We start from the raw sequence: 23,263 nt of genomic DNA, 5'->3' as shown, positions 1-23,263 counted from the left end.
CCGAGGCTCTCCTCCTCCGCTAGCCAGACTCCTCTTCAGATTCTTTGAGATTCAGGATGCTGGCCACACCTTTGGCAGGTCCTCTGGAACCCGGGGGGCCAGCTGCAGTCTTTCCTAATGGGGTTCAGAGCTGCTTTCTCGCCCTGCGGACCTTGACCCCTCCCACCACCGACCCTTCCGGTCTCTGATGGCTCATTCAAACATCGGAGGCAGGGTCACTGGGGTCTGGGCCAATGCGGCAACAGCAGGGCTACTTCTGTTGTGGGCAAAGAAATTGGGCAGAGCCAGGATGATTACAGTCCTAGCTACAGGAGTCGAGCGCCTGGGGGAGGGGGGAACCCAAGTATCAAAGGGCTCTGATGAATGGTTGAGCTTGTTCATTTCCGTCCAGCCTCAGCCGCTATCCCGCAATGTGACCTTGAGCAGGGCATCACGGCTTCTTCTGAGTTTCCCCTCCACGTAAAAGGTATTGGGGAGGTGTCTTGTGTGCTGGTAGGTGCACACACAGGCAGGGGTGGAGCTGGAAAAATAATTTGGCACACCTTGGGGTTCTCCAAGGGCCCCACAAAGGTTGGCGGACCCAGCAGCAGCGGCTGTGGCATTTGTTTTGAAAGCCGAGTGCCTTCGTGCTGTGCAACCAATCCAATCATACGTCCATCCTTCGACGGACGCCAGTCGTCCCTCTGCCTTAATCACCCCGCAACCCCAGAATGACGGGGGAGGCCGTGCTAGCGAGCCGTGTGGCCCAGGAGACCCTGAGCGCTGAGTTCTAGGCCAGGCTCTCACAGTCGTGCGAGCGGAGAAAGGGGGCGGGGGTGACGCTCAGCCCAAACCCTCCTCTGGGTGGAGACTGAAATGTATGACTTTTAAGCAACACTTCGAAGTTTACTGCTGTGAGAGTCCAAGCGAGGAAAGTGACCCGCCACTTATCCACCCAGAATTTGGGGTGATGCCCAAATAGGGCCAACCTGGGAGAGGGAGCGGGAAGCTGAGGCTCTTGGGGGAGGGTGGGGGGAACGACGGGGACACGACCCGCTTCTTGGTGGAGGGCAGGGCCGACTGAGGACATGCAAGCCTCGGATTGGCTGAGCTGCCCATCGCTCCGCCCATGTGCTATAAGTGGCTGGGCGGCGCGCGCGGCCTGGGTGTGGGCTCGGCGGCCGCCTCTCCCTCGTCTCGTGCTCGGCGCATCTAGTCCCTGCGTACCGAGAGCCCGGGACCGCCGCGGGGCGGGGGATGCCGGGCTGCCGCATCAGCGCCTGTGGCCCAGGGGCCCAGGAAGGGACGGCAGAACCGGGGTCCCCCCCGCCGCCACCCCGGGAGCCCCTGCCGTCCCTCCGGCCCCCGCCCCCATCGCCGACCTCGACCCCGACACCCACTCCGTCACCGCCGTTGCCCGAGGCGGCGGAGACACCGGCGGAGGGGCAGGAGCTGCAGCGCTGGCGCCAGGGTGCTAGCGGGGGCCCGGGGGCCGCGGGACCGGCGGCGGGCGCGGGCGCAGGCGCGGCGGCAGGGGCGGGGGGCCGAGCCCTGGAGCTGGCCGAAGCGCGGCGGCGACTGCTGGAGGTGGAGGGCCGCCGGCGCCTGGTGTCGGAGCTGGAGAGCCGGGTGCTGCAGCTGCACCGAGTCTTCTTGGCTGCCGAGCTGCGCCTGGCGCACCGAGCCGAGAGCCTGAGCCGCCTGAGCGGCGGCGTGGCCCAGGCCGAGCTCTACCTGGCGGCGCACGGCTCGCGTCTCAAGAAGGGTGCGCGCCGCGGCCGCCGGGGTCGTCCCCCCGCGCTGCTGGCCTCGGCGCTCGGCCTGGGGAGCTGCGTGCCCTGGGGCGCCGGGCGGCTGCGGCGCGGCCACTGCCCCGAGCCCGACTCGCCCTTCCGCCGCAGCCCGCCCCGCGGCCCCGCCTCCCCCCAGCGCTGACCTCAGAACCCCGGACCCCTGGGCTCCGGAGACGGGCGGAAGGACGGACGGATGGACAGGTCTGGGTGCTGGCTGGCTGGACGGCGTCCTCTACGCGGAGGAGACGGTCTGGGGGCCGGGGGGGCCCTGAAAATGGGACTGAGGTGAGGTGGTGTTGACGGGTGCTCTGTGGGGTACGGTGAGTCAGTGTCTAGGGGTGCAGTGCCCGGGATCTCGCATCTCTGGGGCCCTGATAGAACTGTCCGTTACTGTCGTGGCTGCTTCTCTCATGCCGGGTTGGGTGGCAGTGCCAAGCCCCCTTACAGAGCTGAACTCGTGGAGGGTGTTAGGCTTCAGGAAGGATTGGGTGCAGACTGGAGCCTGCTGTAAACTCGCGGCCTCTGCCACCCTCACCTGCGCGCGTGTGTGGTCTCTCCCGGGTCCCTTGGGACCGCAAGTGAAGTCCTGCCCTTGATGCTGCTGGTTTCTACACAGCTCAGCTCCACCTCTTTGGGGAGGGAAGAATAAGGCCCCAGGATGGAAGGAGGGGCTGAGGACGACAGAATCCCATAGAGGTTGAAGATTTGTCCTCATCGGATGTAGGCCTATCTGTTTTAAGAAAACAGCTTTTCTCATACTCCTAATAATTTTGTTACCTGTGTTTGTAGCCTGATGGAGATGACCAGAATGGAATGTTTATCACCTGCTCAACTAGCAGTCCTTCCCAACACATCTCTAAGATGGCTCTGCCAGGATGGAGCCAGGTGACAGTCTTTAACAGCCCCAAGGGGGCAGGCATGGCATCAGCTTCCAGAAATGGGTGCCTTAAAGGGACAGCCTAGAAATGCCACCTGCTTCTTCCTGATGAGATGCCCTTCAGGCCCCCATTCCTCTGTCCCTACCCATTGGGCTGGCCGCAGCCTTGCTCCCTGCATCTGGTGGCAGCCCCCTCGTCAGTGGTAACGTGGGTATATCAGCCTCTCAGGAGAGCTATGGGGAAGCTACCGTGGGGCATAGGATTCTTTTTTCCCCACAGTAAGTCACGGTAGGGTATTTCACTCATTTAAATCACACCTACAGATGGGTGCTGCCTCGTCCCGGGAGCTAATTTAAAGTCCTCATTTTATAGAATGGAAAAGGGATTTCTCAAGGTCACATGCCAGAGAGAGTGAGAGAGCCCCTGGTGGACCTAGGCCTGTGTGTGTGTGTGTCCTTTTCATTGTATTAGAGACAGTTGGGGAGAGCTGACCTCTGGACCCTGTCTACAGTGGTCCAGAACAGTACTGCCCCCTCTCTGAGCTATTCCCTGAATATTGTTGTCCTTCCTGTCGGGCTTGAGAAGGGAATGAAGGAGGAAGATGTTAGTCACAGTCACAGCACTTTAGTCCTGCGAGTCAGGTATATTGTGATAGGCAGGGGTCCTCAGCTGACTCTACCCCCATCAGGCCTTCCCTCCAAACCTAACAGACTTCCTGTCTGGGACCAGTGTTGTGGGGACTCTGGCATGCCCTGGCCTCCCCGGATAGGAGGACTTACTGAGGCCTCTCAGGTCATCTGGAGTGCTGAGGTCCAGCGAGCACAGGACGATGACATAGCCAGTGTTCAGGCTGCAGCGCTGGACTGCCGCCAGGACCACCTGGTTTCTGGTTTGCAGGGATGGCACCGGATCTGGAGACGCTTTTAGCTAATGGCAGAGTGCTTTCTGCCATCACGGTTAGTCTCTGGGAGTCACTGTAATCAGCTTTGACCTGATCTAGAGGTGGGTTGGGTGGATACATAGACACTTGCTGGAGAAGGTGGATGGGTAGGTGGGGGCATAGGCAGCTACGGCCCCTCCCTCCACTCCCCTTCCTGATGCCAGGCTGCTCCCCCAAAAAAGTGTGAGCCAAGTCACACAGAGCTCACTGACTTGAAGCTCAGGTTATATAGTTAGTCTGCTGTGTACTTTTCAACCAAATAAAAGTCACCTTCTCATCCTGCCTGGCTGTCCCAGGGCCCTGTGTAGAGTTCCGGGGTCAGGATCCAATCTCTCCTCACCTAGCAGACTGATTTCCACTTACTTCAGGGGTTCAGGAGGAAACATGCAGCAGAGGGTCCCCCCTTTGAAGGGCTTGCTCTCCAGACCTCCTCCAGGTACCTTCCCTGGATGTCACCATCCCAGGGGACCTAATTGGGGCCCAGATTACTTTCTAATTTTATTTTTTGAGACAGGTTTGCCTTACCCTCCATAAATAGCTGAGGATGACTTTGAACTTTTTTTTAAACATTCATTACTTATTTGTGGGTGGGTGAGGGGCATGCATGTGCCAGAGTGCTGGGTTGAGGTCAGGGGAAAACTTGCAGGAATCCATTCTGTCTCCCACCAAGTGGGTCCCAGAGGTTGAGCTCAGGTGGTCAGACCTGGCAGAGGCATCTTTACCTGCTCAACTACCTGTCTGGTCCCAACTGTGAACTTCCGATCTCTTGCTTCCACCCCACAAATGATGGGGTTTCAGGTGCATGCCCCACCATGCTGTATTTATGTAGTGTTGGTGTTGGACCCAGAGCCTGGTCCATGAAGGGCAGGCACTCTACCAACTGAGCTACATCCCCAGACCCTGGGAATTATGTTTTAGAGTCTGGCTAATATTACTCTACCCTGAGCAGAAAGCACTCTTCCACATGACTTCCCGACTTCTTGAACACTTTTATTTTTGTGTGTGCGAGACAAGGTCTCACTGTGTAGCTTTGGCTGAATGAATACTTTCTTGATGGCCGCAAGCCTGCAGACTGGGCGTGTTCAGGAACCCTGGGGATCTGTGCAATGAAGACACTATATCAACCAGTGAATCTGGGTGCTCAGTAAACAGAGAGAGGAGAGGAACATAGCCCCTTTGCTTCTTGGCTGGTCCAGCAGCTAGCTTAGCCATGCCACCAGAGGGCAGTGTGGAGCTGCTCCCTGAGAGTTGGGGGCGTGGCCTGGAGCGTGGTCTGTTTTGGGTAGCCCAGTTCTGTTACCCCTTCCCTGTGGTCCTGAGGCTTCCTGGCTGTAAGGGTCTGCAGAATAAGCAGTGATGGCTGTCCTGGGTCCAGTGATTCCAGTGATAGCTTCCAGCGTGAGGAGACGGGTTCTCTGATCTGCATCACCCCTGGGAGCACAACTCTAGAAGAGGCTCAGAGGGGGCCCCGACTTCAAAGAGAGAATCCAGTAAGAAAGACTTCTTGGAAAGAGGCTTCCACTGTTGACTGTCCCCACCCAGTCAGTTCTGTGTTTACGGATTTGTTGCACTGATGACAGAACTGGGTCCTGCCACCACCCAACGACCAAGGGGACTGAAGTGACAGGTCTAGACTCAGGTGTCCCAGACCTGAAGTGGGCAGTGTCTTATGCCGATGACAGCTTGATTCCATGGGAAACACTCAGGTGCCCTGGCGGCTCAGCTGGAGAGACTCTAGGCGGGGGAGGAAGTGTTTGGGAAATGTGGGAAATCCCCAGCCTATTTCTTCCCCCATTATTCCTTGACTACACCCTGGTCAGAAGTGATGAGAGAAGAGAACCCTTAGTTCTGGGATAAATGAACCACTTCCTTCATGCTGGCGCCATGCTAAGCATTCTATACCCATTGTTCACATTCTCTCAAACACTCGGCAAAGCAAGGCTCTTATCCCTATGGCCACCGATGAGTCTGAGGGCCAAGGTGGGCAAATGGCTTCCTCAAAGGTGTAGAACCTGTAAGTTCAGTGGGCTAATGACAGCACCTTTTGGGGGGGACTTCTCTGAGTTCTCGTTTTTAGTGGGTTCAGTCCTAGGAGAGGTATGAGTTGCTGGAGAGGTGGCAAAGTGTGTCTTGTACCCTGCCCCCCCCCCACTGGACACAGGTTGTCTGGGTTCTGGGGGGTGAGTCAAGCTGACTCAACATACCTGGCTTAGGGCAAGGGTGGGCCAAGGATGTTCAAGGCTGTGTGCACAGCTGATGATTGCCTCCAGCTGTCTCCCTTCCTGAAGACCTGGGCAGGATGTGTAGTACCAAGGGAGCAAAGAGCCTGGGTGGCAGGAGAGAAGGGTGACATGTTCTGTGACAGGCAGAAGGGCCCAAAGTAGAACAAAACAGACCTGAAATTTGATCTTGGGTGAATTGAATTGCCTCAGCTTGGAGCAATGACTTTGCCTTTTTAAGTCTTGTTTTTTGGGTTTTTTTTTTTTTTTTTGGTTTTTCGAGACAGGGTTTCCCTGTGTAGCTTTGCGTGCGCCTTTCCTGGAACTCACTTGGTAGTCCAGGCTGGCCTCGAACTCACAGAGATCCACCTGGCTCTGCCTCCAGAGTGCTGGGATTAAAGATGTGCGCCACCACTGCCAGGCCTTAAGTCTTGTTTTTTGAGGCAGGGTTTCTCTGTGTAGCCTTGGCTGTCCTGGAACTTGCTCTATAGACCAGGCTGGCCTTGAACTCTTATCTGCCTGCCTCTATCTCCCTAGTGCTGGGATTAAAGGTGTGGATGATCACCTTCCGGCTTGAAATCTTCTGTTTTAGATTTATTTTTATTTTAAATTATGTTTGTGTGTGTGTGTGTGTGTGTGTGTGTGTGTGTGTGTGTATGTGCAGGTGCCCTTGGAGGACACAAGTGTGGGGTCCCCCTGGAACTAAAGTTACAGGCATTTGTAAGCTGTTTGATGTGGGTGCTGGGAACTGAACTTATGTCCTATACAAGAGCAGCACATGTTACCCTCTGAGCCATCTCCCCAGCTCAAGGAACACTAGAGAAGAGCTAACTTCTGGGTATAGGAAGTCCTACTCAGTGCCTCATAGTGGGGCTCTGTGAACGGTAGAGCCACTCTGCCTAGGACAGGAGAGAAGACCAAAGAACATTCCATCAGAAGAGCAGACAAGCCGACTCCCTTAGGGATTGCCTAAGACCGTCGGAAAACAGATACAATTCACAGCAGCAGTAATGACAGTCATGAAGTAGCAGCGACAATAATTTTAAGGTCGGGGGTCACCACACCATGAGGAACTGTATTAAAGGGTCGCAGCGTTAGGAAGGTTGAGAACCACTGCCCTAGAGCTTCACCATATTGGGAATCTCTGGAACAGCCCTGGGGAGCTCCGTGAGAGGAGCGGTGGGGGAGGGCAGGCCCTTCATTCCTGGAACATTCCATTCCAGCTGCTCAGACTAGTGGGGATCCCAGCCAAGGACAAAGACCCAAGGGAACCTCTGCTTCTCCGAGCCCCTTTCCACAGCAAACCCCAGGATAGTCCTGGAGGAGACAGATGTGGAAGGTTTGGGAGGGGCAGGGCAGCTTCTGGAAAAGGTAATTAAGGCTCTTGACATTGTTCTTCCAGCTCCCCAGTGCCTCCACTTTATGGGTCTGGACTTCTGCATCTGCTCCTCCTCTGGATACCGCCCTCAGGAAGACTTCCAGGATTGACTGTGCCCAGTCTCCGCACCCTCCTCTCAGGAGCCCTTCCTGAGGCAAGGGCCTGGGATCTTGCTATGCTCTCAGTTGCTTTCCATACACTGCATCTGACTTTGCTTATACAGAGACCTGTTCCGGTGTCAGTTAGCCAAGAGCGCAGCACACATGGCCCGATTTCTTTTTAAAGATAGACTCCTCGTTCTTAGACGCGTCCCAGTGTGGCTGGGGTCCCCATCATCACTTCTATGTCCATAGCTCCAGAAGGCCTATGTAAGGCAAATCACTGGCGTAGGAAACCCCATTTCCCTCACCCACTGTCCTTGTCCTCCCCTTGTGAGTGAGGACATACCTGTGGCTCCTTGCAGACAATCAGCTGCTGCCTCCTAGGGGGACACCTCTTTCTCAGGATGAGGTGGCGGCAACCACACTTCCAAGCAAAGTTAAATGCACAAAGGAAATCCACTTCACATACCCTGGTGAGGGAAGGAGGCACATTTACTCACACCGCCTGAGACTTAGAGGCTTCTGTAAAGTGGCTGTATACCGACTCAGTCCCCAACTATATACACACACGGGAAGAATAAATCTTAATAATGTGAGGCTGAAACGTGCGGTTTGGAGGTTCACAGCGCCAGTGTCCTTGTGCCTTTCCTTTGGGTGGGTCATGCCTCTTCAGTTGACGGCTTCTGGAGGGCTTCTGTTTGGTTTGGCAGTCTGGGCTGGGGCCGGGCTTACAGACCCATTTGTCCCCTGACTTGGCTCAGAACTGACCCTCAGGTAGTGTCTCTGTAACAAGGGTGTGGTGAGGAAGCCCAGAGGTAGCCGTGCATGTGAGTGATTCCTGCAGAGGTTGGGATACTGTGGCGGTGTGGTGGTGGATGAGGACAGCCCGTGAGAGACTACTGAGGTAGTCAGGAGACAGGTACATTAAACTGGGAAGAGCTTTTTTTTAAAATGGACTTTCTACAGGTGTGGGATGTACCTAAGAAACTAATAAAGGGGAGCCGGGACTGGTGGCACATGGCTGTAATCCCAGCACTCGGACTGAGGCAGGAAGATGGGAGAATTTAAGGCTGGCCTGGGCTACACAGAAATACCCCATCTCAAAAAAAAAAAAAAAAAAAGGATTGGAGATGTAACTTTAGTAATAAGATGTTTGCCTAGAATATGGAAAGCCCTGGGTTCCCGAGGGAGCTCCTGAAAGTGATTGACAGGAATGGAAGCCCCCACTGTTGGGCCTCCTGGAGGCAAGTGTTAAAGGTGACGCCATTGCTTGAGGGGTGTGAACCGTGACAGCCTGGGAGGAGGAGGAAGAGTAAACACCCTCTCCTTCCAGGATCCTGCTGGGGCCTCTCACTGTCAAAAACACCAGGAAACTGAGGAACAAGGGAACCATTGATGCCATCCAACCGCCTCCCCAGGGCCCCCCAGCAGAAGGAGGGGTAGTGGATCTGGAGGAGCCAGCAGACGGTGCACTTGCCTGGGGGTCTCCGTCACTGTGACTTTGGCCCTCTGGCTTGTATACTGGTAGGGACGTGGAAGGTGGGTGGTTGCTGGTACAGCAGTTAAAGGATGTACTCTCCTCTCAGCTGTCCTGATTCCAAATTCCTGTTGCCTACGCATCCTAGCATCCCTAGATGGCCCACAAGAACAGTGTCAGGTACAGAGTGTTTTTCTTGCACCCGGAAACAAGGCACCACACCCACAGGCTTACTGGTGCACTGTTGCCACAACAGGCCCCAGACAGTCACCCCAAGCCATGACTATTGGCACAGATACATCAAGAAAATGTATGTCTTGGCACATTACTACACTCTGCCAGTCATACAGAAAATAGCCTGAGCCTTGCCACATAGGCACAGGAGACAGACTTGTTACTGTCCTTTGTGTGGAAGTACAGGACAGGGGTGGGATGCAACATCTGGAGTCTGACAAACCTCTGTGACCACTCTGGCCTCTGTTTTGTCTCTAAAATGGAAATAATACTATTCTCTGGAGTTGTTACAAGGATGCAACTCCCAAGTGTTTGGGCATACCTAAGCATGGCATCTGGCATGGAAGAAATCATGCTAGACAGATGTTGCTATCCACTTCTGCCACCCCCACCCCCAGCACTTCCTCACATCCATGCATGTGTGCCTACTGGCTCCAGAGAGTACCCACACCCACACAGGACCGGCCAGACATCCTCAGGCACACGTGCCCTCCTTCAGACATGCCTGCCAGGGCACGTGTACATTCACAGACAAGTTCCCTTGGCCCAGAAAACTTTCTCCAGACAGCTACATGGCTCACTTCCCAGAAACTGTAAGTCTGTTCAATCAAATACCATCTTTCAATGAGGGGCACCTCGTCTGGATTAAAGTCCCTTGTTACATTTTTATGCATTGCTGACCTTCTAAGAGCACACTGTTTACCTTATTAGGGTGTAACTGTCACAAGGGTAGGGATCCTAAAACCCAGAACCATAACAGGCATACGGTTGAGCTCAGACAGCGCGCATGCACACACACACAAAGACCAGGACCTCTGGGTTTCTCAGAACCAAGCGCATCCAGGTGAACCCTCACCCCAGCCCACTGAGCCTGCTGTGTATACACTGTTTCCAGCTCAGGTTCAGGCTCCTGATTGTGGCTAAATCAGGAGGTGGGATAAGTTGTCTCTCAGCCCCTTAGGTGACCACAGCAGGGTGGGGTAGGAAAGCCTTTTCGGTTACCCTTCCAACCATTTAGAGGCGTGAGCCAAAGGAACTGGCACCTAGCCAAACCCAGAGCAGGTGAGGACTCCCTCTGATGACCTGGGGTCTCCTTTGCTGGCTTATTTTCCACCCTGACTGGAACTATCAAAGTCACCACTTCAGAGGGGCCTAATGAGGCTGAATATGTTAAAAAGCTTTGCGATCCCCAGATCAAAGAGGCATGGTAAACAGTGGGCAGCGTTCAGAGGTGAGTGGCCAATGCCCTGAGGGAACAGTTCCCCAAAAGCTGGTACTGTTGGGTTCAGAGAGACCGCAGCCCCTCTCCAGGGGACCTGTTTACAACGAGCTAACGCTTGCTCATGTCCACCTGCTAGGGAGGCCCTACCTGGACTCTGGGGAGCCTCCCAAGTCCCCCAGCCTGTTTCCATTCCCATTCAGATTCACCCTGCTTGTTTGCTGGGGAGATGGAGTGGGCAGACCTGCTCAAAGGCCAGTTTCAGGCTGGAGAGATGGATATATAAATCTCCTTGAACACATGAGGTCTAGACTTGCTGAGGCAACACGGAAACCAGCCACACTCCCAGTTCATAGTTGTCAAGCTGGGGACAGTAGGGACACTCCACAGCCGCTCCTTGGCTCCTCCCACAATACAAGCCAAACAGCCTAGGGAGGTGGTGCCATCCTATGCCATGGAGATCCTTACCCCAGGAGAAAGCATACAGTTATGTTCAGTGTAGACAATTTTTATTGGTGGGAAGAGTGTGCAACACAAGTCCAGAGAAATGGGCAAAGAGCCGGGGTATGCCTCCCTCCCCATGTGAAAACCCTATAACCAAGCAAGTGGGTGGGGGAGTTGACGGCGGCAGCCACCTTGAACCCAACAGCCTCCAACGTGAGTGTGCAGACAGTGGGGTTACAGGGAGGCAGAAGGTGACACACTGAGAGGTGTAAGGGTTGCATCCCTATCATGGCTGCTTAGAACCTGTCCACTATATATCTCAGCACCTCAAGAAGTCCATACAAGTCGCAGTAGACTGAATTCCCATCCCTCCAAACACCCAAGGAGCTGCCCTCATGCCTTAGTTGACCTCTTCCTTCCTAATGGTCAGCGAGGTTGGGCCACGAGGCTCTGAGTCATTCAGCTAGACCCCAAGTGAGTGTTCCTGTTGCATGATATCATATTTCAGCCAGTGTAGGAGCTTCTAGGTCCCTGTGGGCTGACCCCATCCTGGCCATGGAAATCCACCCAAGGTGCTGCTACTGAGACTTCCAGACAAGTAGCCTCAGTGGCCCACATCATGCAGGTCCAAGAGTGTGGTGCAGTGACCAGACGGCCCTCCTGTCAAGAACCTGAGTTGGCCCTAAGTCCAAAGGAGCCCCCTGCAGGAAAGGTCTGGGCTGTTCACAGGTCCAGCTGGCACAGGCAGCCTGTGTCTGGTCACATCCTGATGACCCTGCCCCACCCCCATGAAGCTCATTCCTTTCTGGCCAGGGTCAGAGTCAGTTGCAAGGCAGCCAGGTGGGATAGGAGTGAGCCCGGGGCAGCAGAGGCTGCATGGGGGTCACATAGTAATTAACAGTGGCTGGCACAACCCCATCAGAGCCTGGACGTCGCCAGGCCAAGGCAGCAGTGGCAGCAGGGCCCTGCTCAGCTAGGGCCTGGAAGGCTAGCATGGTGATGAGGTCCAGGGTCTGGCGGCGCTCATGGTTCATGAGGCACACCGTGCTCTCATTGACCACCTGGTACAGTGTCACAAGGCAGGCATACCGGCGGGCTGCATCTGCTCCGCCAAAGTGGGCCTCCAGGTAGCGCTCCAGAATGCGCCTCTGCTCCACCAGGTCCGGAAAGTCGATGAAGAACCGGGAACACATGTACGGCTGTAGGGCGCGGACGTCAGTGCTGGGCCTGGGCCGGAAGCCCCGCACCAGCAGGTGGCAGTACTTGAGGAGGCCACCGCCACGGATCTCCTCAGGGCTGCGTGTGGCAATGACACGGTGCTGCAGGTGCTCCAAGGCCTCGGCAAAGTCCCCATAGAGGCTCTCGCCTGTCACGGTTGGGTGGAAGTCCTCTGACATCGGTGTGGATGAGCACTGGCTGAAGAGCAGCAGGGAGTCCAGGATGATCTGGAAGGAGTCAACGCTGAATTCAAACTGGCGCCTCACGGAGTCCACGAACTTGAGTTCCACATTCTTACCACTCTTGTTGGATAGTGAGATGAGGCTCCAGCGGTCCAGGTCTGTACACACTTTCACCAGCTTCTGCACATAGGCCTCCTTGAGTGTCAGTGGCGTGATCTTGGCCCGGCTCACTCCGACTGGCAAGAAGTCCAGCAGACAAGCCAGGACCACCGCCTTGGTTAGCTGGAAGGATGCCTCACTCTGCAGGTCCATCTGGAACACCAGGTCCAGGTCCTTGTAGCCTAGGCCACTCTCGGGGTGCAACACGTGGCTGGCAGCTGAACCATGCAGTCGAACACTGTGCACATGCAATCCCTGTTCTTCCAGACTGCTGCGGACCACCTGCAGGGGGGGGGGGGGGGAGAAGGTCAGGTGCCTGGGCCTCTCAGGTCTGCACCAAGGCCTTCCAGGATTAATCATCCTACCACCCATCACTGTGGACCTCTTACCAGCTTGTGTCTTTGTGAAGTCTTTTAACTTACAAAGCCTTGATTTGCCAATCTGGAGAAGGGCCCAGTTGAAAGGAATGACTCAGAAGAGCAATAAAAATAACAAATGCAAGCTGAGAACTTACTAAGCACTTTATATTAAAATACAACCTCACTTAATCTTCATAATAACCTGATGAGGCAAGGTATATTCCTGCTTCACAAGTTGGGAAATAGAAGTCCAGAGCAGCCTGAGAACTGTCCAAAGTCACACAGCTGGGAAATATAGAGCTGAGCATCCAGTTTAGAGTCTAGGTCTTCCCACTGTGCTATCCGACCTTCCTAACATGGCAAGACAAACTCTTGGTGTGATGCCAGGCGCTTAGTACCCCTTATGCCTTCACTCATCACTCCCATGGCAATCTGTTTGGAGGACTACTATCCCAGTCAACAGATAAGGGGTATTAAAAAAAACAAACAAACCAAAAAACATGTCCAATGCTGTAGAGTGGGCAGGCTAAGACCAGAACCTACATTGGTTAGATTCACAAGTCCATCTATGCTCTCTTGAATTTTTAAAATTTTGATTTAATTTTATTTATCTTTTAATTTTTATGTATTTCTTTTTCTTTTTTTTTTTTAAGACAGGGTCTCACTGTGTAGCTTTGGCTGTCCTGGAACTCATTCTATAGACCAGGGTGGCCTTGAACTCAGAGATCTGCCTGCCTCTGCTTCCTGAGTCCTGGGAATAAAGAAGTGTTCCACCACGCCTGGCTATTTTTAAAAGATTTTACTTTTTTAAAAATTTTATGCATATATGTGTTTTGCCTGCATATACACATGTGCTCCATCCATGGAGGCCAGAAGTGGGCATCAGACTCTTGGAACTGGTGGTTGTGGGGCTGCCCTGTGGGTGCTGGGATAGAGGCCCGTCCTCTGTAAGAGCAGCGAGTGCTCTTAACTGCTGGGCCTTCTCTCCTGCCCATTCTTTCTTTTGACTATGACACATACATTTATTTTTAAACAAGGAACCAGGGAAGCAAATACTACAAGAGCAGAGGCCATTCAGAAATGACAGGGCTGAGCTGGGGGTGACAGAGCAGGCCTGTAATCTCAGTCACTTTGAAGGCTGAGGCAGGAAAATATGGAGGACTCCACCTGGAGCCCCAGGGTTGATGGCGTGGGAGCATGACAGGGACACCTGTCAGTCTTCTGGAACTTGGTTCTTGGCTAGAGCCCTGGGCAGTAGCACCCGTGGGAGAGAAGTGAAGCTGGGGTGAATACAGACATTTGGTTTCTCGGCAACCCCAAACCCTTCTTCACAGTGTCCCGAAAGTGACTAGGCAGCATTCCTGCCCTCGGTGACTCTGCAACCCCACCTCCTTGCCAAGCCAAGTCAGCGCGGGCTCTGGGGCAGGTTGTTCTCCAGCCTCCCAGGGAATTACTGCGAAGAATGCATGTAAATGCTGAGGAGGCAAGCCGCAATGGGGCAATCTGAGGCGGGCGGCTCCCTCCAGGAAGACTTCCGGGAGGGGTTGTCATGGTAATGGGGGTGGGAAAGGGAGGAGTACCGAGGTTAGGTATTTAGTAAGCATCAGATGCAGGACCTCAGCAGAACCTGTGGTGGGGGAGGGGACTTGGGTGTGGCGGCTCAGCTGCAAGAGGGCATGCCTAAGATGTGTAGAGCTCTGGGCTCCATCCTCAGCACCAAAACCTGACCAAAGCAACCAATCAACCAAACAAGAAACTACAGGGATAGATCTTCATGATCTCTATGTTATAGATGGAGAAACTTGGGTTCACAGGAATGAAGTCACATCCTTAAACCCAAGAATGGCCAATTCCAAGCCTGTCTTTTTGTTTTGCTGCTGAGTGAGGATTGAACCTGGGGGTCATGTAGGCTAAACTCACTCTCTGCAGCTGGCCCCTTAACCACCAGCAGAGCCTGCTCTCTCTCTACCACATTCAGGCAGGCCTAGGCTTCAGAAGCTGCAGACTATACACTGTGTTCTAATCCTGCCTTTTCAAAACTTCAGCTAGGCAGGGTGGAGAATGCCTGTAATCCTAGCACTTGGGAGGCAGGAGGATTACTGAGAGTTGGAGACCAACCTGGGATATATAGCAAGACCAGATGTCAAAATTAAACCAATTTCCCCACATCCATCCATCCATCCATCTATCTATCCATCTATCTCATATATATACATACACATGCATATATGTGTGTGTATGTGTGTGTGTGTGTGTGTGTGTGTGTGTGTGTGTGTGTGTGTGTGTGTGTGTGTATTTTAGATCCTCTCGGTAGCCCAAGTTGGTCTCAAACTGGCTGAGTCTGCCTTTGAACTTGTAATTAATCCTCCTACCTCCATTTCCTAAGTGATGGAAATGCAGGTACACCACCACACATTTTCTTTTCCTCTCAAAGTGAGAATGAACCTGGAATCACTGAGGCTCAGCACAGTTGGTGGTGGGGAGGCAGGGCTGGGAATGTATTTAAGCCAAGCAGGGCCAGTTGCTTGCAGCCAGCATGTGGCTCTTTCCTTGTACACCTTGGCAACTGTTCCCAGCTAGCCAATCAGGTGAGCTAATTGGGGCCCTTAATGTCAAGGTCTGCTTCCCAGCTGATGCCCACCCCAGGGCACGGCATCTGGCCAGGTGAGTGAGTAGGTAGCAATCCCTCATTACACCCCTACATCAGGGCCATGGGGCCAGTTGTGTCAGCCAGCCATTGGCTGTTCTTTCTTTCAGGTATGACTATTTGCCAGTCTGACAGGCGGTCCCCGGATACCGCCCCACCCAAGGACTGCAGGACAGCTTGGAGGGGGCAGTGACTGTAGCCTCCTTTCTCCTGTGCTGAGGCACCCAGTTCCCCAAACTGCTCTGTCCGGGTCTGCTGAGACCGACCTTAGGAAGACTGAAGACTTGCAAAGCTTGCAGGAACATAGCCCTCTGGCTGCAGCTGGAGAGAGCAGATTGTTTAGTTCAATTCTCTGGGGCCAGAGAAAGCAATTGACTCGTTCAAGGTCACAAAGACAGTGGATGGCCCAGTTGAACTAGAACCTGGTCTCCAGAGCTGGAGGAGGAGGGTCCCTCTAGCCAGGCACAAGCAAGGGTGTGTTTTTCTAGCTGCTCAGATGGTTGCTGTAGAGAAGATTTTGTTGAGCACAGAGGTAGAAGGCTTCCGGTTCTTGAACCATGAGACAACTGAACTCTGGGGAGAAGCCCTGAAAGCTCCTCCCTTCCTCCCACCCCTAACATCCCAACAGCTTTTAAAGCTGCTCACTGTGGGTCCCCACCAGGAGACAGACTGGCTGCACAGGCAGGTGAAGGCATGTGTTCTCTTGGGAGTCTGGAACCAGCAAGGATATTGCTGAGTAGTTGAATCCATTTCCATGGGGCTGCTAAGCCCAGCAGAGAGATCAAACAATGAACCCAGACACCCGACTTCTTGGTCTAGCCCTGGGGCCTCAGCCACCTCTCCGCTCCACAGCCATCAGTTCCCTGTTCTGGGATGTTCCTAGTTTAGGACATAGTTTAGAGCCATGAAATGGGCTCCCACTGACTCAGTCTCCCTCACATGACTAGGAGACAGAGGTTGGTGCCCAGTCACACCTGTGCCCTTAGGGTCAGTTTAGATACTTGTTTCAGCAGAGGTGCGATCACGCTGGGCACCACCTTTCCATCCCTTCATGCCTGGGACTAGGGTATTTCCTCAAGAGAAAAGCCAGCCTAGTGATGGCTTACACCTGTAACCCCAGCTACTCAGGAAGCTGGGGCAGGAGAAGCATTTGAGCCTACACATCTGAGAGCAGCCCAGGCAAAACATAGGAAGATCCTATCGCAAAACAAACAAGCCAAAGCGGGTTTACTAATAATCCAGACAACAGCGGGCAAGCGAGGAATGCTTTAACCAGCTGCACTGGGACAGCCAGTGAGTCAGCCCAGGAGAATCTGCCTCCACCCCCTCCATCTCATTCTTAGTTCCTAGGAAGGGAGGGTGAGACCATCCCCCAGCAGCCACCCTCCCTCTCTGTCTGATACAGTAGCAGGGGGATGTCCGTTTTACCTGGTTTGTGTGTAAAGCCCATGATTGGCAGTAACACATAGGAAGCATCGCTAGACTTTTCTAGTTTCCATTATCCGGAGATGCCCCTAAGATCTAGGTGTTGAGCTTGAGAGGCAGGAGAGAGGTGGGAAACTCTGGAACCTCAACCATCTGCTCCCGGGGAGCTCCAGGATTCCCTAAGCTTGATCTCCACCTCACTGGGTAGGTAGCCTTTGGTGGCTCACCGTCCCACCTGAGGCCTCAGCTAGAATGGGGGGGTGGTGGTGAGAGCGGGCATCCTCTCGTATTTCAGAACACCGTAGTGCTCAGGCTATAACCCCAAAGGGTAAGTTGAGGTCATATAGGGTTAAGTAGAAGAAAAGCTGGATTTTGATGGAGGGAGCGGCTGCCAGAACCTCAAGAGGGGGCTGGTGCTTTGGGGTCTGAACCTTGGACTGGTCTTCATTTCCAGTCTTAAGGGAAGAGGAACACCTAAAATGGAAATTTGATGCTATCTTCAAGGGTGGGGTCTCCGGTCTGGCCGAAGCACGTGGGAGGCAGGGAGTCTTCCCAAGGATTTCTGAGCTGTTTCACCTAGCCAAGGTTTCTTGAGCCAAGGGCTGTGGGAACACAAGGACAGAGTGCCCTTAGAATCCTGGGGGTGCAGGAGGTCCAGGAATGTGGAGTAGAGGAAGGAAGCTATTTTGGAACCAAGCACACATACTCCTCATTGGCGGCTACCCGTATCTTTTGCCTTTGCTTGCAAGATGGGACGACGTCCCATCTAGTGCCTTCCTCATCTCCCAGGCAGGGCCGTGGTGAGTGGTTCCCAGGGAATAAGGGACTCCCCAAGACTGTGGACAGGAAAGCTCAATAGGGTACAGGAAGAGCGGAGCTGGTGGCTCCGGTTCCCGTTCCTTAGATTCCCTAGTTGCCGAGCCAATCGCAGGCTCCAGGTGTCTCGCGGCAGAGCATCGCCCGCCCCCGGACCCTGCCAGCGCCCCCTCACCTGCACGATCTGCCGGGGCTGCACGCTCAGCGTGGGGAAGTTGCCTCGCCCGTGAATGGGAATCGGCTCGCTCAGCAGCGCGTCCAGCCGCTTCACCTGTGGCCAGCTCAGTCGGCTCTGGTGCCGCCCCGGCGAGGCCGAGGCGGCCTCCGGGTCCGAGGCGGCCTCCGGGTCCGGGCCGCCGCCGCCGGCCGCCCCAGCCGTGGCCACTGCCGAGGCCGCATCCATCCCCTCCTGCGCAGCTGGCCGCTCCAGGCTCTCAGCTCCACTCTCCGACGGCATCACTCGCCCGGCCCCGGCGCCCCGACGGCAGAATCCCGGGAATGGTTAAGGCGAGAAGAGCAGTGAGAGTGGCGGCGCACCGGCCGAGGCTGGGGGCGGGGGGCGGGGACCCGGGGGCGGCGAGGCAAACCCAGGGGACACCTCCGACGGCGGCTAGGACTAACAGACCTTAGAGCCAGGTGGCTGTGGCCCGGCTGACTCTTATAGGCAACGGGCCGCGCTCCCATTGGTCGGCGCAGCTGTCGCACAGCGGGAGCCGCCGCCTCTCATCCCACCCCCTACCACTGGCCAACAGAGCTTCGCACGGGAGTGCTGGCTCCCAGGGATTCTGATTGGTTGGAAGGCACGCCCCTTCCCCGCCCCTTCCCCGCCCCTTCTCCCGGGCTGAATTCCCTCCTTTGGGCTTTAAAGAACTTCTGCAACACGCGATTGGCTCGAGCCTGCCGGGACTTAGAGAGACAGCGCCCTCCAGCGGCAGGAGGAGGGAGGTCTCTGCAATGTTGCAGTGTTTAATGAGACGGCTGCTTCCCAATTTATTGCCTTGATTGGCCCTTCGAACCACAGCATGCCTGCCGTACATGTTCCATTTTAGCTGAGGTGAAATCTGCTCAGAGAGGGCGTTATTAGCAATCACCGCATAGCGTGTGAGTGCCCGTTATTGGTCCTGATGGAGGTGTAAAAAAGTCTATGCAGCATCCTCTCTCTGCCTTTCTGGGATGGGTATTTCTGCTTTCCCCCTCTCTCTTTACAGACCAAAGAGGCTGAGACTTATTGCTACTTTTGAATTTGCCCACTTTGTTTTTCAGATTTTAAATATATGTGTCGCGGGGAGGAGGAAGAGTCGTAATCGAGTCACCCTGATTCATAACTGCAGGGTTTTTCCTTCTCATTCTCCTAATAATATAACAAATTCCATATCCTCCCATCCTCCTATAAGGCAGGCTGAGGAGTAACGTGACAGTGAAGGAGGAATCAGGACTTAGAAGCAGCTACTACACCCCAGAGTCTGACAGAACACAGCTTGGCCCGCCTCAGACCAGAACACACATTTCTTCTTTCCAGAAGTCCCACCACTATGCTGCCCTTGGTTCCCTCTCTGGGAAACCCCCGAGAAAAGGCACCATGTGCTCCGCTGGAAGAATCTGAGTTCTTGTATTCTTCCCAGTGAAGTCGGTTGCTATTTTAACTTTTTTTTTTTTTTTTTTTTTTTTTGAGCTGAGGATCGAACCCAGAGACTTGCGCTTGCTAGGCAAGCGCTCTACCACCGAGCTAAATCCCCAACCCATTTATTTACTCTTTTATTTATTTTTTGTTATTTTATATTTTGGAGACAGGGTCTCATTAGCTGACCTGTAACTCACTATGGAGATCTGACTGCCCTTGAACTCAGATCTGCTGGCCTCGAACTCAGAAATCTGCCTGCCTCTGCCTTCCAAGTGCTGGAATTAAAGGCGTGCGCCACCACCATTCCTTACATTTCTTTACTGTGTGTAAGTGTGGGGGGGGGGGTGCGGGGAGGCGGTATCTGGGAATCAAATTTAAGTTCCCAGCCTTGGTGACAAGGTCCTTTATTCCCTGAGATATCTTTTCTTGTTTGCTTGGTTAGTTTTTTGAGACAGTTTCTCTGTGTAGCCCTGGCTGTCCTAAAACTCACTCTGTAGACCAGGCTGGCCTGGAATTCGCAGAGATCCACCTGCCTCTGCCTCACAAGTGCTGGGATTAAAGGCATGCGCCTGCGCCTTCCCCACCTGGATCCCCAAGTCATTTGACAGCCCATTGATTTGTTATATATACTTTTGATGGACACAGGCAGGTAAAGGGATGGGTGTGGCTGGATTGGTGTAAATCTGCCTAGCATGTATGAAACCCTGAGTTTGATCCTTGAACTGTATAAACCAAGCATGTAATCCCAGCCTCCCAGAGAAGGTTAGAAGCTCAAGGTTACTCATATTGAGTTCTGGGTCAGCCAAGGCTACATAGTGAGACCCTGGCTTCTTCTGCTTCTTCCACTTCTGCTCCTTCCTTCCTTCCTTCCTTCCTTCCTTCCTTCCTTCCTTCCTTCCTTCCTTTTATTCTTTCCTTCCTTCCTCCTCCTCTCCTTGCTTCTTCCTTTACTTCTCTCTCTCTCTCTCTCTCTCTCTCTCTCTCTCTCTCTCTCAATTTTTGAGACAGTTGCTGTCCTGGAACTCACTCTGTAGACCAGGCTGGCTTGGAACTCACAGAGATCCGCCAGCACCTGCCTCACAAGTGCTGGGATTAAAGGTGTGCGCCACCACCACCCCATGACCCTGTCTTCAAAAACTAATAATAATAAAGGAGAGCTGGAGATGTAGCTCAATGCCTGCCTGCCTGCCTAGCATGCTGGAAGCCAGGCTCCAACCTCTAGTGCCATAGAAGGGGAAAGTAAAAACCAGCTCCTTTGGCTGAGTTCTCTCTGAACCCTGGGCTCACCGAGACCCCTGAGGCCACTGATGAACGTGTCTGAGGTCCAGCCATAACGCTCTCCTGCCTAGGGATTTGGCTCAGTGGTTCAGAATACTTGCCTAGTGTTTGCAAGGGTTGGGATCTAATCCCCAAGCACCGAAACCAACCCCCCCCCCCCAAAGCTACAGCATAGCTCTGCCACTCGCTTTCTCTCCTACACCAGTAAAAGGTGTGGGGGGGGGGGATTAACATTTCTAAACCTCTACTATGCACCAAATCGTAATACATATGTGACCATTCATTGCTGAGAATATGCTTCAGCAGGTGAGATCATTTCTCTAGATATGCAGATGAAGACAGTATGGTTACAGAGGTCAAGTGATGCGCCCAAAGTCATACAACCACTAATTGGCAGTATAGGGCTTGAATTCAGGCCTCCTGACTGTTTCCAGCCCCTCCTCTTGGAAGTTGGCACAGGTCACAGGGTCATGCTTGACACAGCCCTGGCACGACCCACAACACCCATCCATCCATTTAGTCATTGTTTTTTTTTTATACAGTTTTTTATTTTGTTTTGTTTTTCAAGACAGGGTTTCTCTGTGTAGTTTTGGTGCCTGTCCTGGATCTTGCTCTGTATCCCAGGCTGGCCTCAAACTCACAGAGATCTGCCTGCCTCTGCCTCCCGAGTGCTGGGATTAAAGGCGTGCACTATTGCTGCTCAGCTCATTTATTCATTCTTTTTTTTTTTTTCCTTTTTTTTTTTCCCAGGGCTGAGGACTGAACCCAGGGCCTTGTGCTTGCTAGGCAAGCGCTCTACCACTGAGCTAAATCCCCAGCCCCATTTATTCATTCTTTAGTCAACATATATACACAGGGGAACCTACTAGGTACTAGGTGCTAGGCTGGATCCAGAGATGGGGCACGCAAAGTCCTTGTCCTTCTAGAACTTTTAACTGTAGAAAGACAACAGAGAACTATACAAGACATGTCAGATGGCGGGCTAAGGTAAGATAAATAGGGCCACAGGAGAGAACAGACGAGAGGGGTGGCCCCTGAGGTGCTTGACCAGGGCAGCTTCTTGGCATGGTGTATCTCTGCCGGGCCCCCTTCTGCCCTCTCTCTCCGTGTTTGTCCCTCAACAGCCAGGGCAGCCAGGGAGATACCAGGCCACGTAGTCCCAGCCGCCTGAAGGTTCTGGCTAAGCCGGCTGTTGGCATTCACTGTCTTTGTCTTCTCAATTTTAAAACTGGAGAAAGTGAGGTATAGAGAGCAGGAGGGATTTGCCCCAGGTGGACCAGCGAGGCTGAAAATCATTGAGGAACAAGCCAGAGTCGTACCCCTCTTACACACTTGATCAAGTTTTCCAAGGAAATTCAAAGCATCTATCTCCTTCCTTCAGTTAGCCAACCCTTGTGCTATGAGTCACCCTTCTGTCCACACTTCCATCTGCAAAGCTGGTGCCTTCCGTGTTTGCCCACTGGGGCTGGGGGTGACCCAGGGAATGTAGGAAGCCAAGAGAGAGAACACAGGTGTGCTCGGTAAGAGCTTTTGTTTCCATTAGAAGCAAGTTTGAAGTGTCCCGGGAAATGGAGAGCATGCACTCTAGGTGCATCTCGAGTCCAGTCGGCTTCGGGATGGTGTAGGTGAGCCTCCACCAGGTACTTGTACACGTTTCCCTTCTTAAGTGTGACTCCAGCTGATTTCAAAAGGGAACTGTTCTCTGTGTTAATAGAGCCGTAGTGATAAAAAGCAATCTCTTCGCCTGTCTGGACCCCAGCTTCTTATTCTGTGAGATGGGGTGAAGTGGGGGCAGGCTCTCCTGTTCATACCATCTCATTTGAGGACTGGAAAGGAGAGGCTGGATTGCTACAGTGCACCCCAGAAAAAAGCATTCTGGGAATTGATGTGTGGCTACTTAAAAAACCCACACCACTGAGCATGCTCCCTGCCTTATGCTTACCACACCTCATCAGATTTCAGAACATAATCTCATGATACAAGAGCAAGCACCCACTTGGCAGGAAAGGAAACCAAGGCCAGAGAAATGAAATCATTTGTGGGGGGCCTCAGAGTTGGAAAGAGAGACTTCATACCCAGGTCTGTCTGAACCGCAGGCTTAAGTCCTAATGAGATCTCACCTGGGAGTGTGACTTTGGGAAGCCAAATTACACACAGGTGATCACACAGTGGCGGCTCACCCATCCCCTCTTCCTGTGGCTCTTGGCCTCCAGCCTACTTCATGTCCTCATGGCCAAGGTAATGGATATTGTCATTACTGGTAATTGTGCCCCTACGCTGCACACTGTTGATATCAACCTCACCTATCATCTCTTCTATTTATACACATCCCAACGCCATCAGCGTCTTCACCCACCACCAGTTCCTTCAATCCACTGATCCTCCTTTCTCTCACTGTTCCTGGACTCCATCACGTCCTTGATTTCCCCCTTAACCAGCTCAGAGTCCGTGCCCATCGCTGTAATTACTTCCCTGCGCCATCTTGTTCCCCCATCTTTAAATCGCCTGCACCTGGCAAAACCACACCCTGACCAATCCTCCACAGCTGACCTCACTTTAACACTAGGCCCACCACCTACCATGTGACTCAGCCATCATTCTCTCTCCAGTCCTAGAGAACAGGGTCTTGTGTCTCCTCAACTCCAGCTTCTCCTCCTGTGTCCTCTTCTCAAGGGATGACCCTGCTTCTCGCTTCCCTAGGAAAACAGACCAATCCAGTGGATATTTCCTTCCTCCCTCAACACTTGGTCCACCCATCCCAGCCTCTGCGCTTGGATTCAGCCTCCCTTCCTGCTGCAAGGATGTACCTGTTTGCTCCTCCCGAGCATCCCAGGCCCCTTCTCACCTGTGGCAGGACTTCCTCCATTGACTTCCCCTCTCTCATTGACTGGATTGT

The 23,263-nt window shown here is 53.5% G+C and overlaps 2 protein-coding genes across 3 annotated transcripts; one reads left to right on the top strand and one right to left on the bottom strand.

Annotated features, from left to right (window-relative positions):
• The first annotated feature begins 1,119 nt into the window (after positions 1 to 1,119).
• On the top strand, positions 1,120 to 7,913 carry Trnp1 (TMF1 regulated nuclear protein 1). 2 transcript variants are annotated; one of them, XM_036177446.1, is made up of 2 exons: positions 1,120 to 2,057; positions 7,212 to 7,913. In XM_036177446.1, the coding sequence occupies exon 1, from the start codon at positions 1,237 to 1,239 to the stop codon at positions 1,912 to 1,914; it is 678 nt and encodes a 225-aa protein (XP_036033339.1). In that variant the 5' UTR covers positions 1,120 to 1,236; the 3' UTR covers positions 1,915 to 2,057; positions 7,212 to 7,913. The 2 variants fall into 2 exon arrangements, with proteins under 2 accessions (XP_036033339.1, XP_036033340.1); XM_036177447.1 differs by lacking the exon at positions 7,212 to 7,913 and adding an exon at positions 2,562 to 6,038.
• A 3,147-nt stretch (positions 7,914 to 11,060) lies between these two features.
• On the bottom strand, positions 11,061 to 17,925 carry Tent5b (terminal nucleotidyltransferase 5B). The gene is made up of 2 exons (XM_036177445.1): positions 17,644 to 17,925; positions 11,061 to 12,503 (listed from the first exon to the last, which is right to left on the bottom strand). Exons 1-2 carry the CDS (start codon positions 17,923 to 17,925, stop codon positions 11,484 to 11,486), a joined length of 1,302 nt encoding a protein of 433 aa, XP_036033338.1. The 3' UTR covers positions 11,061 to 11,483.
• Between the last annotated feature and the right edge of the window lie 5,338 nt (positions 17,926 to 23,263).

The sequence above is a fragment of the Onychomys torridus genome, chromosome 2, assembly GCF_903995425.1.
Source record: "Onychomys torridus chromosome 2, mOncTor1.1, whole genome shotgun sequence".
NCBI lineage: Eukaryota > Metazoa > Chordata > Mammalia > Rodentia > Cricetidae > Onychomys > Onychomys torridus.
Note: the sequence above shows the minus strand (reverse complement) of the source record. Positions and strands in the feature narration are given on the sequence as shown.

Excerpts from the sequence above, each read along its gene's own strand:
- Trnp1 (XM_036177446.1), top strand. The coding sequence starts at position 1,237 with ATGCCGGGCTGCCGCATCAGCGCCTGTGGCCCAGGGGCCCAGGAAGGG.
- Tent5b (XM_036177445.1), bottom strand. The coding sequence starts at position 17,925 with ATGCCGTCGGAGAGTGGAGCTGAGAGCCTGGAGCGGCCAGCTGCGCAG. Across the intron at positions 12,504-17,643 it reads AGCCCCGGCAGATCGTGCAG|GTGGTCCGCAGCAGTCTGGA; the intron begins GTGAGGGGGCGC and ends CCCCCCCTGCAG.